The sequence below is a fragment of the Musa acuminata genome, chromosome BXJ2-4 (assembly GCF_036884655.1).
Source record: "Musa acuminata AAA Group cultivar baxijiao chromosome BXJ2-4, Cavendish_Baxijiao_AAA, whole genome shotgun sequence".
NCBI lineage: Eukaryota > Viridiplantae > Streptophyta > Magnoliopsida > Zingiberales > Musaceae > Musa > Musa acuminata.
This window is the reverse complement of record NC_088341.1, coordinates 1,453,836-1,472,648: the sequence shown is the minus strand read 5'-3', so window position 1 is coordinate 1,472,648 and position 18,813 is coordinate 1,453,836. Positions and strand designations below refer to the sequence as shown.

Genomic DNA, 18,813 nt, shown 5'->3' with positions numbered 1-18,813 from the left:
TAATAAGGTACGCATAATAATATTATTAGATATAATTTTATTTGATTTCAATCTTGATATAAATTTTTTTTCACATTACAGATAACATAACATAACATATATATATATATATATATATATATATATATATATATATATATATATATATATATATATATATATATATATATATATATATATATATATATATATATATATATATATATATACTTGTTTTTGGTACAGCAATCAGTCCAAACCAGAAGAACATGGCTAGGGTTGTAGGTGTGGCGGTTACCGCTGACGACGGGAACTCTTCCATGTTCCATCTCACCGGAATCCTCTTCATGGTGTGTATGGCTGTTGTAGTTATCTTCAACTGCGGCGACAGCAAGAAGAAGCCCAAACCAAGGAAGAACGTTGTGTACTACGGCGGGGGCGGCCAAAACTATGCTACTGCGGCGACGACAAGCCACAGCAGCAGTACCGCAGCCAACGTCGCGGTCGGTGCTGCGGTAGGGACCGTCGCTGGTTTCGTCGTTGCTGATGCCCTCGTCAGTAATATCAATAGCGATGGCGGTGGCTGTGGTGGCAGTGGCGGTGGCTGTGGTGGCGGTTGCGGTGGCTGTGGTGGCGGTTGCGGTGGCTGAGGGAATAGATATGTTGATGATGTATATCCTGTCTACGAGAAATAAGGTCTTACCATTAATGGCGTAAGTAAAAAAGGATGATTTGCTATGAAACGATGTCTTTCTCATGTATATATGCTAATAAATTTTGTACGACTACTTTGATTGCAATAATAAGTAAGCATTGAAATTTGCACCTACAAAATCAACCCAAAATAATTAACGTGATGATAGGATAGGATAGGATAGGATAGGATACTCGAGTGGTGCTGAGTTGAGGGTTCGCATCCTTTTTGTCTTGCAAATTTTTACACACAACATTAATTAGGTAGAGTTGAGGGTTAAAACCTCGTCGATTAGATTTGCTGATAAAAACGATTTAAATGTTAAGAGTAAGACACTAATATGTCGCCCAAAACTAGTCTTTTGAAAATACAAAAAAATTATATATATTATTCACGTACATAAACTCATTTTAAGTTTGTCTGCTTGTCCTATAAATCGACTCTGAATTTGATCCATCGATTGATTCAAAAAAAATAAATTACTTCATCAAGATTCTTCAAAGTCAATAGACTTTACGATTAAGTTTAAAATATTATTTATCATACCACGAAATTTATTTATTTTACTCTCTTTTTTCTCATGCATGGTAGGTTTAAAGTCAAATCTGATTTTAATTTCTAGGAATCGAAATCGAAACATATGACTTTTAGACCGATTTTAATTTACATACTTTGTATATCTCCTTTTCTTTCTTTAAAACCCAATACTGTCATCAACAGAGCTTCTTCGGCAACTTGATTTCCATTAACAGAAAACTTAAATAGGTACATGAATCTCACGATACTAATAGAGCTTTCTTCTGATTCAAAATTGTGGTGTAAATGTGTGTCAAAATTTTTTGTTGGAGGTCTCCAAAATGTCGTTTTTTGTCTTCATCTCGTGGCTTATGCCTTACTCCCTCTGTATATTCCTTTCTCTTCTATTATTTTCTATTTAAATCTTGTTTCGTGTTATTCTAGTTGCTTTGTACTATATATATATATATATATATATATATATATATATATATATATATATATATATATATATATATATATATATATATATATATATATATATATATATATATATATATATATATATATGATGAGACATATTTTGGCATCGCTCACGTGGACTCAAGCAAGCAGACACATGTGGAACCTCAAGTACGATGTGGCGTGCAGCACACACACGTAGCGGGCAGCTGCTTGCCGCCCCCTCCGTACGAATGACATCATCACGGTGCAGTTGTCTCAGAAAGCTCGAGGGGGCACCACGCGATGTCGATCCGTGCAAGTCGGTCGATGCTTGTACAGAAACTAAAGTCGGCCGCCCGAGAAGCCGACCATAGTTAATTTACCCTATACGACTAACTCATCCTCACAGGTATAAAAGCTAATCCTCCTTAATCAGGAGGAGAGGGACTTCGAACACTCAACTCTATCTTATTTCACCAAAAGTTGACTTGAACTTTGGAGAGGTCGAGTCGGGAAATTCCCTTCCCAACCTCGACCTTTGTGTAGGATTCGATAACGAAGCAACAACAACCCATCGAGAGAGAACCGCACTCAGGAGACGACGCTTGGACCTAACCTGACCCAACATCGATGTGACCCTAGCATCCGCGTGGGCGACCTTGCGCTTCGGGATTGGACTGAGTCATGCTGACATCTCAACCACGGTATAACAGTTCACCAATATTTTGGCGTTAGAAAAAGGATCCGATGTCGCAAGATCATCCCCAGCCAAGCAATCTAAGCGAATGCCTTGGAGAGGAGCCACTCTCAATGCACTCAACCTTCGAATTCGGAGGACAACTCCCACCTCCTACGAGCTTAGAAGAAAATGCCCCCACTGTAACCCCGAGCTGCTATTGGCGACTATTTATTGACCCCAAGAAGTCACCCCCCGGGGCCACCATGGGACAACTTCTCGTCTCTGCCAAGGCGTTCTTTAGCCACACGCTTCAAGTTCATGCCCTGGCAAGAATAATGCAGATCATCATCCACTTTGTTCCTCAGCTTGCTCAGTAGTCAACATTACCTCAATTGCCGCAACGAGATCCATCGGCTCCTATCCCTACGCCATTGTCGGTCACTCAGTAACTTGCCGCGACGGGCGTTACCCCATTGCCTAAAGAGCTATCAGGGAATCCAAGGCCGACATCCGAGAACAATGCTCCAGACCTCGGACGATCCTACCCGAGCACACCTAAGCTCGACACGTTGTCATCCAATTTGGCGGACTCTTTCCGGGCTCAGCTATGCTCAGTCAATCGACGCCTTGATAAGGTCCAAAAGGAGTTCAAGCATAACTTCCTCGCCAGCATGTGGTCGAAGCCGTCTACAACCATGCTCCTCGGCCTCAACCGAAAACACAATGAGATTTCTTGATGGGCCAACGACCATCTAGATTCTTCTAGTCGCTAGTCGAGCGACCAACGATAACCATCCCCGAGATGCTCCAATGTGCAAACCAGTATGTTGATGCTGCTAAGACATTAGAAGCGGGAAAGCACGAAGAGCACAAGAAGCCCCATGCGAAACCATCCCGAGGGCTGACCTCGAGCAAGCTAAGAAGAAGGCTCGATCGGCTTGACCTGCCGCTCCCAAATTAACCCTCCGCCAAAGTCAGAAAATCTAGGATAGAAATTTTCCCGCCATAGTTAAAACTCACCCCAGTTGGTTCGGCTGCCATGGACATAGTAGTTGCTCAGCCTCAATGGTACACCTTGGCCAAAAAGTGCCTCAATAGTGCACCTCAGCCAAATAGTACCTCAACGGTGCACCTCGACCAAACAGTGCCCAAGTTGTGCACATCAGCCAAACAATGCCTCAACGGTGCACCTTGGCCAAACAATGCTCGAGTTGTGCACCTTGGCCAAACAGTGCCTAAATGGTGCACCTTAACCAAACAATGCCAGAGTTGTACACCTCGGGCAAATAGTGCCCCTAATGGTGCACCTTGGGCAAACAGTGCCCGAGTTGTGCACCTCGGCCAAACAGTGCCTGAGTTGTGCACCTTGGCCAAACAATGTCTCAACGATGTACCTCAGCCAAATAATGCACGAGTTGTGCACCTTGGCCAAATAGTGCCGAGTGATGCACCTTGGCCAAAGAATGCCTCAATGGTGTACCTCGGCCAAACAGTGCCTCAATGGTGCACCGTGGCCAAAGAGTACCCGAATTATGCACCTTGGCTAAACAGTGCCTCAATGGTGCACCTCGGCCAAATAGTGCCCCCAATGGTGCATCTCAGCCAAATAGTGCCCGAGTTGTGCACTTCGGCCAAAATGTGCCCGAGTTGTCCACCTCGGCCAAACAGTGCCGCCAATGGTGCACCTCGACCAAACAGTGTCTGAGTTGTCCACCTCGACCAAATAGTGCCCAAATGATGCACCTCAGCCAAACAGTACCCAAATTGTGCACCTCGGCCAAACAGTGCCTCAATGGTGCACCTCAGCTAAACAGTGCTCAAGTTATGCACCTCGGTCAAACAGTGCATCAATGGTGTACCTTGGCCAAATAATGCATCAATGGTGCATCTCGGCCAAACAATGCATGAGTTGTGCACGTCGGCCAAATAGTGCCTGTGTGATGCACCTCGACCAAAGAATGCCTCAATAGTGCATCTCGACCAAACAGTGCCCGAGTTGTGCACCTCGGCCAAAAAGTGCCCCCAATAGTGCATCTCGACCAATCCAATGCTTGATCCACACCTCGTGGCCAGTCTAATGCCCAAGTCACATCTTGGCTAGTCTAATGCCGAGCCACATCTCGCGGCCAATCTAATTCCCGAGTCACATCACGACCAATCTAATGCCCAAGTCACATCTCGGCTAGTCTAATTCCCGAGTCACATCTCGGCCAGTCTAACGCCCGAGCCACGCCTCACGGCTAATCTAATTCCTGAGTCACATCTCTGCCGATCTAACGCCCGAGCCATGCCTTGCGGTCAGTCTAATGCTTGAGTCATATCTCGGCTAGTCCAACGCCCGAGCCATGCCTCGTGGCTAATCTAATTCCTGAGTCACATTGCGGCTAGTCTAATGCCCAAGTCACATCTTGGACAATCCAACGCCCAAGCCACGCCTCGTGACCAGTCTAATTCCCGAGTCACATCGTGATCTCTCTAATTCCCGAGTCACATCATGACTAGTCTAATTCCCTAGTCACATCTTGGCCAGTCCAATGTTTGAGTTACATCTCGACCAATCCAACACCTGAGCTACGCCTCACGACCAATCTAATTCTCGAGTCACATCTCGGCCAACCTGACACCCGAGTCATGCCTCACGGCTAGTCCAACGCCCGAATCACATCTCGATTAGTCTAATGCCCAAGCCACACCTCACGGCCAGTCTAATTCCCAAGTCACATCTCGACCAATCCAATGCTCGAGCCACACCTTACGGTCAGTCTAATTCTTGAGTCACATCTCAGTCAGTCCAACGCTTGAGTCACATCTCGGCCAGTCCAATGCCCGAACCACGCCTCTCGGCCAATCCAACTCCTAAGCTATGCCTCACGCTCGAGTTGCATCCTGGCCAGTCCAACACCCGAACCACGCCCGAGCCATGCCTCGCAGCCAGTCTAATGCCCGAATCACATCTCGGCTAGCCCAACTCCTGAGCCATGCCTTGCAACCAGTCTAATGCTTGAGCCCCACCTCGTGGCTAGTCCAATGTCCAAGTTGCATCTCGGCCAGTCTAATGCCCGAGTAGTGTTGTTCAGCTAACCCAGTCCGTGAGTTATGTCGCTTGACCAGTCTATCTCTCGAATAGAAGCTCTTGATCAACTGATAATTGAACCACCACTCTCAGGACGACAGCCAACCCAACCGGCAAAAGGCACTAAGCCATGCCCCGCGCCCCATCACAAGGAACTCAAGGCATGCCTCTTTTGGGGGGAGAGAATGATAGGGCATATTTTGGCATTGCCCATGTGGACCTAAGCAAGCAAACACACGTGGAACCTCAAGTACGATGTGGCACACAACACACACATGGCGGACAATTGCTTGCCACCCCCTCCGTACGAATGACATCATCATGATACAATCATCCTGGAAAGCTCGGGGTGGCGCTGCACAACGCCGATCGGTGTAGGTCGGTTGACGCTCGTACAAAAACTAAAGTCGGCCGCCTAAGGAGCCGATCGTAATTAATTTACCCCGTACGACCAACTCATCTTCATAGGTATAAAAGCTAACTCTCCATCAGAAGGAGAGGGATTTCGAACACTCAACTGTATCTTATTTCACCAAAAGCTGACTTAAACTTTGAAGAGGTCAAGCTAGGAAATCCCGCTCCCGACCTCGACATTTGTGTAGGAACTGACAACGAAGCAACAACAACCCATCGAGGGAGAACCGCACTCAGGAGATGACGCTTGGACTCAACTCGACCCGACGTCGATGCGACTCGCGCATCTGCATGGGTGACCTTGCACTTCGGGATTGGGCCTAACCGTGCTAATACCTCAACCACGACGTAAAGGTTCACCAACAATATACAAGTGGGATGAAGGCTTGCAACGACAACCATAGGTGAGTAGCTGCATACTGTTATCCAAAAGTATGAATTATATGCTTCTGCACATTTCTACTGCACAAAAAAGTGTAGAAATCAGATTTATTTTTGATACAAAAGTATTGGCGCAACAGATGGTTTCTGCACCAGATAAATTATCAGGGCAAGTCTCAGATGATTCTGTGACGGATTCAGAGTAGCGATGGATTTCCTTTTCATCCTTTTCGAACGTGGAAACCACCACAGTTGAAGTGGATGTCAAGTGGAACAGAGAATAAACTTTTCTTTTCTGTGTTTAATTTCTTAGTGATTTGAAAGGAAGAGTAGACTTGTTAAAATCTTATTGATGGAGGGAAGAGGACGATAAAGGAGACTTGTGGAGGAAATGAAATTGCTTTGTTTTCTCTTCCTGGCTGTTCATACAGAGGATATTGAGAAGGGATCTGATGAATTCGAGTGTTATTACCTGTAAATACAATTGTGTGACCACTGAAGTTTATGAGATCACTTGTCACTCAATCAAAAAATTAAGATGGAGTCTCCTTGTATCAATTATGGGATAAAAAATTTAAGCTTGCACTATGAACTTTGGGTTCAGACCTAAACTGTGAGAGGGAATACTAAATCTTATAAATATATAGTGTTCTTTCATTTTGAATATTCCCAATTATTCAATTCAAATATATTTACCACAAGATTAGATTAGAAGATGCTCTTTGGTGTTTGATCAATGTTAGTACAACTAAGACTTAATAAATATATTAGATCCTTTGTAGATTACTGATCATCCAATCAAAACATTTATATATAGAGAGAGAGAGTAAATAAATGTGCAGAGAGAGAAAGAGAGAGAGAGAGGATTCAGATGCAGCATGCGGGAAGACCTTCGATGCTCCGCCTCATTGCAGGAATACCTCCACGCGCTAAGGCAGTCGATATCCAATGTCGACATCCGATGCGTTGTTTACTTCTTCAAGAGCTGACTTTAGGTTTTTAGCATTAGTCAACCACCGTCGACGATGTGCCATCCTCATCCCGTTGTTGTTGTCAACGAAGTTGCGTGGAAACTCCCGGCTTCGAGAAAGAACCAAAAGACAAATAAGGCTTCAAAACTTGACGATCTCTCTCCTATACATACATACATACATACATACATACATATATACTTGTTTTTGGTGCAGCAATCTGTCCAAACCAGAAGAACATGGTTAGGGCTGTAGTTATGTCGGTCACCACTGACGACGGGAGCTCTTCCATGTTCCATCTCACGGGAATCCTCTTCATGGTGTGTATGGTTGTTGTAGTTATCTTCAACTGCGGCGATAGCAAGAAGAAGCCCAAACCAAGGAACAACGTTGTGTACTACGGCGGGGGCGGCCAAAACTATGCTACTGCGGCGACGACAAGCCACAGCAGCGGTACCGCAGCCAAAGTCGCGGTTGGTGCTGCGGTAGGGACCGTCGCTGGTTTCGTCGTTGCTGATGCCCTCGTCAGTGATATCAATAGCGGTGGCGGTGGCGGTGGCTGTGGTGGCGGTGGCTGTGGTGGTGGATGCGGCGGCGGTTGCGGTGGCTGAGGGAATAGATATCCTGTCTACGAGAAATAAGGTCTTACCATTAATGGCGTAAGTAAAAAAGGATGATTTGCTATGAAATGATGTCTTTCTCATGTATATATTCTAATAAATTTCTTTGAAGGTTGATTTGAATATGATTTTTATGATTTCTTTGAAGGTTTTCATGGACATATATAGTTGCTGATATATTTTTATTTTATTTTTAAAATAATCTACTAATTTGTGATGGATTTAAGATCTGAGCAAGGATACTTTTTCACCATTTATATCATTTAATAAAATTTATAATCCTTTTCCATGTTCAAAATGTTTAGTATATTAAAAAAATGTTTTTAATTAAAAATCTCTAGTATATTATAGATTTTGAAATGATAATTTATTTTTTTAATAAATCGAGGATGTGACAGTCCTCATCTCATTTAATAAATCGAGGGTTCACATCCCATCTTGCAAAGTTCGGATAACGTTACTGTGATCAGTGTGGTTTATAGGAAGACTAATCAATACCCACTATAAATCCATTACCAATGCCGGCAGAACGTAACAAAAATTGTATGCAACAGAGATCATTCTGAAAACCATGCTTTTCTTATCAGCAAAAACTAAATCCACTAAAACACTTCCATTGCGATGATAATAAATCCGAAATGACCCATGTTTGTGAAGAAAAAAGACAATGTCAGTACTCATATTATATTTAGACAATGATAAAAGCACACAAGATTTCGACCAGACAGTTTTCTGGAGTCAAACTTCTGTCCAAGGAATACACTTAACAATTCATGTTCTAGCTTTTCATCAAAAAAATTTTCCACAACTCCATTATCAGTTTACATAATGGATCTTTATGACATAATTTTTCATACAACTGGGTATTCTGTCTGCAATCGCTTAGAGTCTCCAGAAGGAAACTAATAGAGGCACACAACTGAAGCCCCCCACATGTAACACGACAATTCCGTTCTTAACACTATAATACTCGTGAAACAATTATTGGGAGCTGCTGCCAACTTCTTGGGCGGGGGGTTTCCTCCAGAGATTAGCACATACGAATAAAAGCAAATCATTGCAACACTGCCAGCGGTTAGAAATATGATCAGAGATGAGTAATTATCTAAAAAGATGATTCTCAAAAAGTTCATTGGTGCAGAAGAATACCTTATGAAAATATAAAATCCTGTAGGGAAGAGTTTATTTGACTGCATCAATATGAAACCAGCCAATCATTACCACTTGTAAACGGATTATATACTAGTCAATGAAAAATCTAATAGGTACTTTATTACCAAGGAGTACATCTGCAGAAAATTCCAGACAAAGTGTGGCAGATGTGGCTGCAAAACAGACAAAGTAGACTCATAGTTAGCATATCCAGAAGTTAGCACTATAAGATTGAATAAAATATTCAGTCATCAGCCAGGTTATTCTGTACAAGGATCTGAGCATCAAGACATCCCATGCCTGCTTGTGTCATATAATTGTAGCCTCTTTCATTTATGAATTTAATTGCACATTTACATAAACATCTAGATCTAAAGACATTGGCATTTGAAATAAACTAGTGATGAATATATCCCGTAATCTAGGCGATAGCCTAGACCTAGGTGGTAGCCTGGAAAACAAACTTTAGAAAAACCACTCTACCATTTTAGAATATTAGATAAATGACCCAATAGTTTCAAACTACAATTAGAAAAAAAAATCAACAGTTCAATATACCTCAACATTTGGAGGTAGTGGCATTAAAATATTCACGAATAATAAAAAAATATTTTACCTATTGCAAAAGCAGTTAGACTAGAAAACTTATAATAGACAAATATAAATACATGAAAATTATCCCAAATCAATCAGTTTATATGTGAATATATTGCATGTATAAATATAGTTTCACATCAAAATATAAACCAAGGTTCGAGTCACGAAAACAACCTCTTTTAATATTTAAAGGTAAGCCTGTATACATTGACCCTCTCTAGATCCTGCATTTATGGGAGCCTCGTGCATTTAAGTACGCCATTTATCAAAATGAATGTATGAAATCGTATACAAATATATGATTGTATATGTGTAGTAATCCAGGTGAGCATTGGCTAAATGCCTAAGCATTGTATACAACCCTAGCCTAGACGACCAAGCAAACATCCATGACAGCATTGACATATGCCACCATTTTCCAAATGCAGGTCAATCAAAAAAATCTAAAACTCAAAGATAGCAATGCTAGAAATGCCCCAATTGTGAATTTAGGGACATTTAGTCATAGAATCCTTGGGAACTACATTAAATAATATTTCTTTACATTGAACCATAATAAGGAAACATGAAAAGATGGTAAGTATAAAGGGGTAAAGAAACAGGGATACAAACCTGCTTGATCCGATATAAATGGTAAGCTGGATCTTCCAGTCCTCCAAACCTTTAGGCTAAAGAAACTCAGAGCCAATATGACACCACCACTTACCATGCCTGTAGGATTTCTAGAGAAAATATATCCAAGCAGCCCCCCAGCAAAAAGAAACCTACCTATAAAAGAAAATATTATGTTCGTTAGAGAGGATGTAGGTCATATTCTTCACATCAACTACAGCAAACAAGACTTCTACTCAGCTTACACTTCCAACTAAAAGGTTTGATTGGCATACCAAAGGGGATTCCTAAGCAAAAATCATGTATTTTCGCACTTCTTTTGATTGTGTTAACAGCCTCCGTTTGTACATGAATGTCCATACTCATTTTCCCATTGACTGGTTCCACAGTTGGAGCTTCATCAGGCTTACTTTGTGTGTGTCTCATACTAGTGTCGGCATCAATACTACTAGAACTACTTCCCTTGTGGCACAAAGAGACTGAATACTGACATTTGAAGAAAAAGTTTGGAGTCAGTCTTGCACTGTATAAATAAAAAGTGCAAAGAAAGAAAATACAAGCTCTACTAGCCAAAATGAGTTTTCATTTGTTGCCATCTTTGCTTTAGTGTATAATTTTAATCTTTTCTTTCTGGTTCAAGAGAACCATGATAGCTGCAGCTAATGAACTAAAATGTCTGACCTAAATGAATATGTTATCTTGATTTACAAAAAGAATAAATGAGACAATACATATCAGAAGACACTGAATTATGTAAAGAAAAACTATGCAATCCACAATTAACTAGGAGCATACACTCAAAATCTCCAGATAATTCTTTATGTAGTATGCTCATGGATTTGATGACTAGTTAACCCACTTCATTAGAAAAGCAACCACAAGATGGGCGAAATCAAAGTGCCAAATTGATTCTGGATCATCAAAACTTATGCTTCTTTGAGATCATGAAGAAAGGAACACATAATTATTCCAACTCCAACTGATCCATATAATCTAATTCCCCATCTGCTCTTGATTTTACACCATTTTGGCATGCAAATAGACATATAGCTCCAAATTCATGCATAAAAGAAGAGACATGTTTATATCTCTATTATCTATGTACGTATATTTATCTCCCAATGCACACCAATGCTGCTTGATCATGCATAACATGCATACAGAAGATGGTACTGGTGTTAGAGATGGTAATCTGCCTATAATTTTCTCCAAAAATTTGAAAACCTAAGAGCAAAGCTCGAATGCAACCACTTATATCAATAGTTCAACACGTCAGCCCCATCTCCCATCACACTTTCGTCGCTACAAAAGGAGGTAAGGAGATGATAGGAAATAAAGAAGGTGGACGGTCGAATGGTGATTAAACTGATACCTTACCTCCACTGATGTTGGAAACTCTAATGGCAGGGACTCTCACATACTTGCCCATGAGGTCCACCCGATCAGAAGAAACCCTAGACCACAAAGCCGACGGGCGAAGCCCCTGCCGTGGTTGGATGCTCCACCTCGCCGCCAATTTGGACCCATAAAGCTGCACGGTCGACATCAATCGATCTATTGATTAGAGTCCCTGAGATCAAGATCAACATACGAACATGAGACGTTGGCCGCATCTGAAACAGGTCTTCCTAGAAACGTACGTCCAAGAACTCGAAATAATTGGAGAATTTGGGCGTACGGGCGGCTGCTCGTCCCAGATGACGAAGAGGTTGACCAGCCGCGTCCAGACGAGATGAAGCAAAGGAGGAACGGAGTGCGGGGATGCGGCGCGTCGGTGGAGTATTCCGGCGAAGCAGATCGATGGCATCGGGGGCTTGAAACCGGGAAGAGAAGCTTGGGTAAACGTCCAGGAGCGGCGGTTGTGAGAGCTCGCCTTGGTGTGACTTCAATCGGTTGAGCAGCCCAAATTGAATCTTTCGTCCAAGTCAATGTTGGGCCCAATCGAATCGAATCCGCCAATGGGTTCGATCCATTTCTGGTCCGACCCGTTAAAGACCCGGGCAACAAATCCCAAACCGAATCCCTAGACGAACGCTCTTCTTTCCGGTCGTCTCGCGTTCTCCACCTCCTTCTTAGGTCGGTGCCTCGTTCCCACCTACCATTCCCTTCGCAACCACCGCCGTTCGCGAGGAGAAACACCCACTCGCCAGCCGTCATCACGCGGTCTCCGGCGTGGGACGCCTTTGGAAGGGGGAGTCCGGCGACCAAAGGCCAACGACCGGCTTCAAAGGTAACTCTGCTCATCGAACTCTTCCTCCTCCTCCTTGTTCTTTGCATTTAATAGGACAAGGTGTGGGACCTTTGTCAGAGATTGCCTCGATGATTTAATCAGAGTATTAATTGCTCGATTAGGAGGAAAACTTGCTCATGATCGGATCGAACCTTCCGGCTCCGATCCCATCGCTGGAGATTAGGATTAGCAGCCATTAGTTGCGGCAAGGGGCATACATTGCAGAGATTGAGAATAGGGATTCTTACTTGTCGATCTAGGAGTAGATTTGATAGATTCTCCTAGTTGAGTCTCGCGTGCGCATCCCTGTTGGATGCCAGTCCTATACCATAATCCTTAAAGATCATGTTGAACCTTAATTTATTTATCTGGGCCTTGTTTCTTTAATGCTTAAATACCCTAGCAGTCTTCTGTTTGAGAGTTTGCATATCACATATTTAGGGGTTTAGATTATTCACACTCTGCAGTTTAACATACATCATTTGGAGAAGCTCCATTTAAGCATCGAATACTGCGACTCTCAAGTTCCTTACTGTAAAGGTAAGATCATTTCACCATAATATGAAGCACATTATCATGAGAGAAGATATGGATGCATTGATTAGACAAATTGGCCATTTGATTGAGGATGCTCTGAGCTATTTCTGCAAAAGAACCTGTGGTAAACCTTCTAAGAAATTAGAAAGGCTTACCACTTGAGGAATGGAAATCAATCAGACTGCCTAATGCAATAAGAAATTGATAGGTAAGTGAATCAGGAAGGAGTATGCGCTGCCCATTATGATGCACTGAGTGAAAAAGTTCAAACCAATATCACACAGTATGCAGATAAGATATCACAACCATACTTTAACCAAGAATGGTCTATTGTTAGGCTGTTCGGCTCCTTGATTTGTAATATGAGGTTTGCATGGTGTAGTTTGCTGTATATGCACCCTGAAATGATTCGTCCTACAAGTCAAATTCTCGCTAATGTACCATGTCAATTTCATTTCAAGCAATAATATAATTTAGTGCATGAGAAATGATATAACTTTCTGCTGACATTAAATATGATATTTCATGGTACTTTTTTTTGTTTATTAATACTTATGGAAGTGTTTAATTGGCATGGACAGAACAGATTAATGAGAGAAAAAACTCCACATTCAGTACTATGTTGATGTTCTATGGGATGCCTTTCTTCTCATTAAATAATCCTGAGATTTAATAACATCATACAGAAAAAAAAAAGATACATCACTGTTATCATTTGGCAAGAACTATGACTTTTTGGCATATGGCATCCATAATAATTCATTGACCAAAGAATTAGAATTGGTGTAACTTGCTACTGCCTTTTAAATATGATATTGCACACTACTTCTCTTTTCTAACTTGTTAGCTTTCTAAATTGTATTGAACAGAAAAATTTACCAAGAGAACAACTCTTCATTCAATGCCATGTCCTATTTGATGTCTTGGCTTCTGCATTAAATAATTCTGAGATATTATGTCATCTTATAGAGAAGAAAAGATTTGTAACTGGAATCATTCATAAGGAAGCTATTAACATTTGCGTATGGATCCATCTAAACATGTTTGAGTAGCATAGAGCAGTAATGATTTGTTGAAAAAAAGAAGTAAATCCATCTGAGTCAGCTTCACCTATTAATTTAGGACTTCTGCTATCATAAACAATTGAATTCCTACCTTAAGACTCTTAATGCCAACTTTTGGTGGGTAATTTTTTAATGATTGTTTGGTTTGCTTGGCATTTCATAAATAATCATTCTAGATGGATTTTTAGATAAGGATATTCGGGTCAGATACAATAAGAAGTCAGAGCTAGTTTGAAAAATTAGTAATTGTAATTGTATGTGCTAGGGTGTTATCTTTGTTTATTTCTGACAAAATGATTGAAGCTTATGGTTCTTTGGCCCAAAACTATGAGCATAAACCTAGAAGACGCGTTTTCATTTAGACCTCAAGGAATGATGCTTCATCAGAGATTCACACAAAGTAACAATTGTAAATTTTTTCCCCCATTGTAGATGTTAAATTCACCAATTTGCATCCTCATGCTTCTGAAGCCCAAATTGGGCTCCCATTGGGGTCATCATCCTCGAAGTTTGTCATATCATATCCATCCTCTTCCTTTCAGTTCCTTTGTTATTTTCTTCAAATTGGACAATTCTTTTCCTTGTCTTTGTATCCAAGTGCTTGCATTGCTTGTGTACTCTGAAATCTGTTGATCATTTGCATTACGTATACTAGTATCAGAGGAAGACATACCTAAAATAATACAATGAAAGACAGAGATATTTATGTTTGGGAGTACTCAGATCTTCCCAAAAATGAGTCTAGTGTTTTGGGGAATGCCATTTTAGTACTGAGACTATAATGTTTTATTTGCTCTTCTAAATCATTTAACTTGTTTTGTACAATTTTTTGCTGTTTTCCAGATAAATCATGACATGGTTCATATCAACAAGTAACATGTATAATGCATGTAGACATGGGAATCATATGGAATTAAGTAAACATGTATAATGCATGTAGACAGTACAAAGCATATATATATATATATATATATATATATATATATATATATATATATATATATATATATATATATATATATATATATATATATATCCTGGTTTTAGAACATATAATCAATGCATGTTAGCATTTTTCTCATCAACACTAATTCATTGTGTTGCTTCTCCCGTTATTGTTTCAGAATACATCCTTTCACTACAAGCACTCTGGAAGAAAGCCTGGTTGAGCTCCTGAAGTTAATTCTAAGAAGGATATGGCACAATCATGTCTCGATAAACAAAGAAAGCAACCTAGTTCATCAAAATGTAAAATGACAGTTGTTAGTAAAGCAACAACCAAAGGATGCAAAAACTTGGACTTGAAGAAGCTTTCTTTAGATCATCCAGATCTCACCGACAATGAGCCCCCTAGGAAGCAACCAAGGAGAAGTGAACATCCTGTTCATCTTCCTTCTGCTGAAATCTTTGAAGATTTCAGGTCTGCTAACACGTGGATCTGTAAGAACTCAGCCTGTAAGGCTGTCCTTTCCTCAGAGGATACATTCTGCAAAAGGTGCTCATGTTGCATCTGCCACCTCTTTGATGACAACAAGGATCCTAGTCTTTGGTTAGTCTGCACATCTGAATCTGGTGATAGGGACTGCTGTGGATTGTCTTGTCATATTGAGTGTGCACTCCAGTGCCAAAAGGCAGGAGTTTTCAGTCTTGGACAATTTATGCTGCTTGATGGGAGCTACTGTTGTGCTTCTTGTGGAAAGGTTTCTGGAATAATAGGGTGAGTATTCACTTCTTTAGCTGTTGGTGAATTTGTATTGTGTGTTTATTTACTGAGTCACTGCGAATTTTTTTACAAGTCAGTGTCACTCCTTTAGGTTACATGTTGTACCATGCACTTCTTGCATAGTTTTTCACACTTCATACCTCCTCTCCTTCCTTCTATCCCAACAGTACTGATGTTCTTCATCGTTTTACTGTTTACAATGTATTCTACAGATTTTAATTTATTCTTTGTTACCATTGTGTTTTTTCATCAAAATAAGGTGGTTACTGTAAGCTAATCTGCCCAGTCTGTTTATGCACTTCTATATGTATGGATGGAGGGATATATTTGATATACTGTCTTCTTAATTCGAACCTTTATGTTGACATTCTGTTGTTCAGCCTCAACTAGATGCAAATATGTTTTCTATTGTTATAAGCAATATCATTTGTTCTTTGTTGACCACTTCTAATTACCGTTGGTCAATATGTTGACAGTTGATCATTTTGATGCTTTAGAGACCGTGCAGTTTAGCAAGCCATATCTCTGACCGCATGTTTTAATGTAATTGATGTCAAGTTTAGTGATAGTTTTTGTCTGAAATTTTACTTTTTGGCTGTATAATAGTTGACGTGTAGTGATGTCCTTCAACTCATCCCTAACAGATGCTGGAAGAGGCAACTTGCAGTGGCAAAAGATGCTCGTCGGGTGGATGTCCTTTGTTATCGCATTTTTTTAAGCTATAGGCTTCTGGATGGCACTTCTCGCTTTAAAGAATTGCACCAGACCGTGGAGGAAGCGAAGGCAAAGTTAGAAACAGAAGTTGGTCCAGTGGATGGAGTATCAGCCAAGATGGCCCGTGGCATTGTGAGCAGGCTGTCCATTGCTGCCGATGTTCAGAAACTCTGCTTTGCTGCAATTGAGAAGGCAGATGAATGGTTAAGATTGAGGTCAACTGGTCATTTAGAGGAAAATCACAAAGGTGAAACTCATTGATGCTTGTCCATAGGTGCTCTCTTGCTTCTAGTCAATACAATGAGATTTAAGTTTGACACAGTAGTCCCTTTTTCCACTTTGTTGCAGATTCACTTCCGGCTGCCTGTAGGTTTCATTTTGAAGAAATATCATCATCTTCTCTTGTAATTGTTTTGAAGGAGGCTTCTTCAACATTTGATGCCATCAAAGGTTATAAGTTCTGGTACTGCAAGACCAGAGATCAACCATATAAGAAAGAGCCTGTCATCTTCCCAAGAGCTCAGAGAAGGATTTTAATTACAAACCTCCAGCCATGTACAGAATATGCCTTCCGGATTATCTCATTCACAGAGGATGGGGATTTTGGTCACTCTGAGTCGAAGTGTTTTACTAAGAGCGTGGAGATCATCAACAAGCATATGGAGAATAATGGGGCAGAAGGGTGTTCCTCCAGTGACAAGCAAGAAGGGAAGACACCAGTTGCCAGATCCTCTGGATTTAAAGTTCGGAATCTAGGAAAGATATTGCGGTTAGCTTGGGCGCAGGAAGATGGGTGCTATGATGGGTTTTACGATGATAATGTTCAAGAGGAGTCATGTGGTGGGAGTGGTGAAGTGATAGCAGAGGTTGTCGAAGCAGCGCCTGCCACTTCACGCCGGCTTGATTTGAATGTGGCCACAGTTCCTGATTTAAATGCTGAGGCAACTCCACCCACTGAATGCTCTCCTGAGGAGGAAAATGCATGCAGCTCTGAGAAGAATGAATTAGCCAGATCTAATGGAAGTGATGATTCCCAGACTTGTGCAGCAACATTGGTCCACGAAGTGCCTGCTGTGGAATCTCGACCTGAGTGTGAGGAACAACCAGCTGAGGAAACTTGTGAGGGAGATAGCACTTTGGTCAGTGGTTCACCTAGGCGATTCCAACATAGGTTGGGTCAGTTGGATGACAATTATGAGTACTGCGTGAAGGTGATAAGATGGCTGGAGTGTTTGGGGCACATTGAAAGTGATTTCCGCATGAAGTTCTTAACATGGTTTAGCTTGAGGTCAACCGAGCAAGAACGCAGGGTGGTACTTACATTCATCCATACACTTATTGAAGAGCCCAGCAGTTTGGCAGGGCAGTTGCTGGATTCATTTTCAGAAATTGTTACCTGCAAGAGACTGCGCAGTGGTTTCTGTAGTAAGCTGTGGCACTAATGTGAAAACCTGGCTCAAGAGTTTTGGCTGCTCTTCCTCTTGTCCTCTTAACATTTATTAAAGAGGTCCATCCATATCGGTTTCTTTGATTATTTATCATACAGGTTGTTACTATCGGCACTCGCTAACTTGGAAACACTAACATCATCTGTCTACTACCATTTCAATGAGTGTCCACTTTGGCAGTTGTCCTCCGTTCAGGGAACTACTGAAGGTGATGCCAGTGACAGTTTGCTTAGGTGGGGTCCTCGTGGAGTTGGCTACATCATAACCAACAAATGCAACCATTTGATGTTGCTGTTTGTTCCTTGTCGACCAATCGGAGGTTCGTAGTTCGTAGTGCTTTCGTTGTTAAAAAGTCGGATCCATATTCAACTTGCAGCGATCATCTATATACACAGATTTGTTGCTCCTGCTTGCCCAATATATTAGCTGGTTTATGTTGTAAAAGGTAGGATTGTGAAGACAGAATGATTCCATACACTGTCATAGTGGTAGCATGGTTTATCTTCCAATTTTGTTTGCTCATATTAGCTCAGGTACTTGGAAAAGTCTTCTTGAATGTCTCCAAAGATGGAGTGTCGATTTTACCTTCTCAATCTTGAGAAGGTGAAAGTCACAGAAGCAATCACAATACATATGAGGACAATAACAAGAACTGAAGAAGCTACTTTGTGTTGTGACTTGATAATTTACCTGAACCTTAATTTTTTTACATTGCAGAACAGAAACGATTCTTGCTGGATGCCGCCAACTAATTAATATGTAAGATCATCCATTTCTTCGCTGACGTATTCTTTCAATGAAACTAACCATTGGATTGCCATCTCTTGTTGCTACCATGATTTTTCTTGCAATATTACCATTCTTCAAGCATGACATGCAGTTTAATCAGTGTCCTTGACTCACCTTAGGTTAATGATCGGAAATGTGACGATAATTTATCTTTGTTTGAAAATTCAAAATCTCAA

At 41.1% G+C, this 18,813-nt stretch overlaps 4 protein-coding genes across 7 annotated transcripts; 3 read left to right on the top strand and 1 right to left on the bottom strand.

Annotated features, from left to right (window-relative positions):
• Positions 1 to 248: 248 nt before the first annotated feature.
• LOC135609301 (uncharacterized) lies at positions 249 to 629 on the top strand. The gene has a single exon (XM_065102407.1). The coding sequence runs from the start codon at positions 249 to 251 to the stop codon at positions 627 to 629; it is 381 nt and encodes a 126-aa protein (XP_064958479.1).
• Positions 630 to 7,408: 6,779 nt separating this feature from the next.
• LOC103980527 (uncharacterized) lies at positions 7,409 to 7,762 on the top strand. The gene has a single exon (XM_009396962.2). The coding sequence runs from the start codon at positions 7,409 to 7,411 to the stop codon at positions 7,760 to 7,762; it is 354 nt and encodes a 117-aa protein (XP_009395237.2).
• A 974-nt stretch (positions 7,763 to 8,736) lies between these two features.
• LOC135609398 (protein FATTY ACID EXPORT 1, chloroplastic-like) lies at positions 8,737 to 12,153 on the bottom strand. Of its 4 annotated transcripts, none has more exons than XM_065102615.1 (7): positions 11,773 to 12,153; positions 11,505 to 11,663; positions 10,378 to 10,618; positions 10,133 to 10,288; positions 9,049 to 9,096; positions 8,921 to 8,961; positions 8,737 to 8,836 (listed from the first exon to the last, which is right to left on the bottom strand). In XM_065102615.1, exons 2-6 carry the CDS (start codon positions 11,559 to 11,561, stop codon positions 8,954 to 8,956), a joined length of 510 nt encoding a protein of 169 aa, XP_064958687.1. In that variant the 5' UTR covers positions 11,562 to 11,663; positions 11,773 to 12,153; the 3' UTR covers positions 8,737 to 8,836; positions 8,921 to 8,953. The 4 variants fall into 4 exon arrangements, with proteins under 4 accessions (XP_064958687.1, XP_064958684.1, XP_064958685.1 ...); XM_065102612.1 differs by having other exon boundaries at positions 11,505 to 11,702; positions 11,811 to 12,153; XM_065102613.1 differs by having other exon boundaries at positions 10,378 to 10,611; positions 11,510 to 11,702; positions 11,811 to 12,153.
• A 23-nt stretch (positions 12,154 to 12,176) lies between these two features.
• On the top strand, positions 12,177 to 18,357 carry LOC103980332 (VIN3-like protein 1). Its single transcript, XM_009396701.3, has 4 exons — positions 12,177 to 12,362; positions 15,088 to 15,680; positions 16,331 to 16,647; positions 16,749 to 18,357. Exons 2-4 carry the CDS (start codon positions 15,160 to 15,162, stop codon positions 17,840 to 17,842), a joined length of 1,932 nt encoding a protein of 643 aa, XP_009394976.1. The 5' UTR covers positions 12,177 to 12,362; positions 15,088 to 15,159; the 3' UTR covers positions 17,843 to 18,357.
• Positions 18,358 to 18,813: the final 456 nt, after the last annotated feature.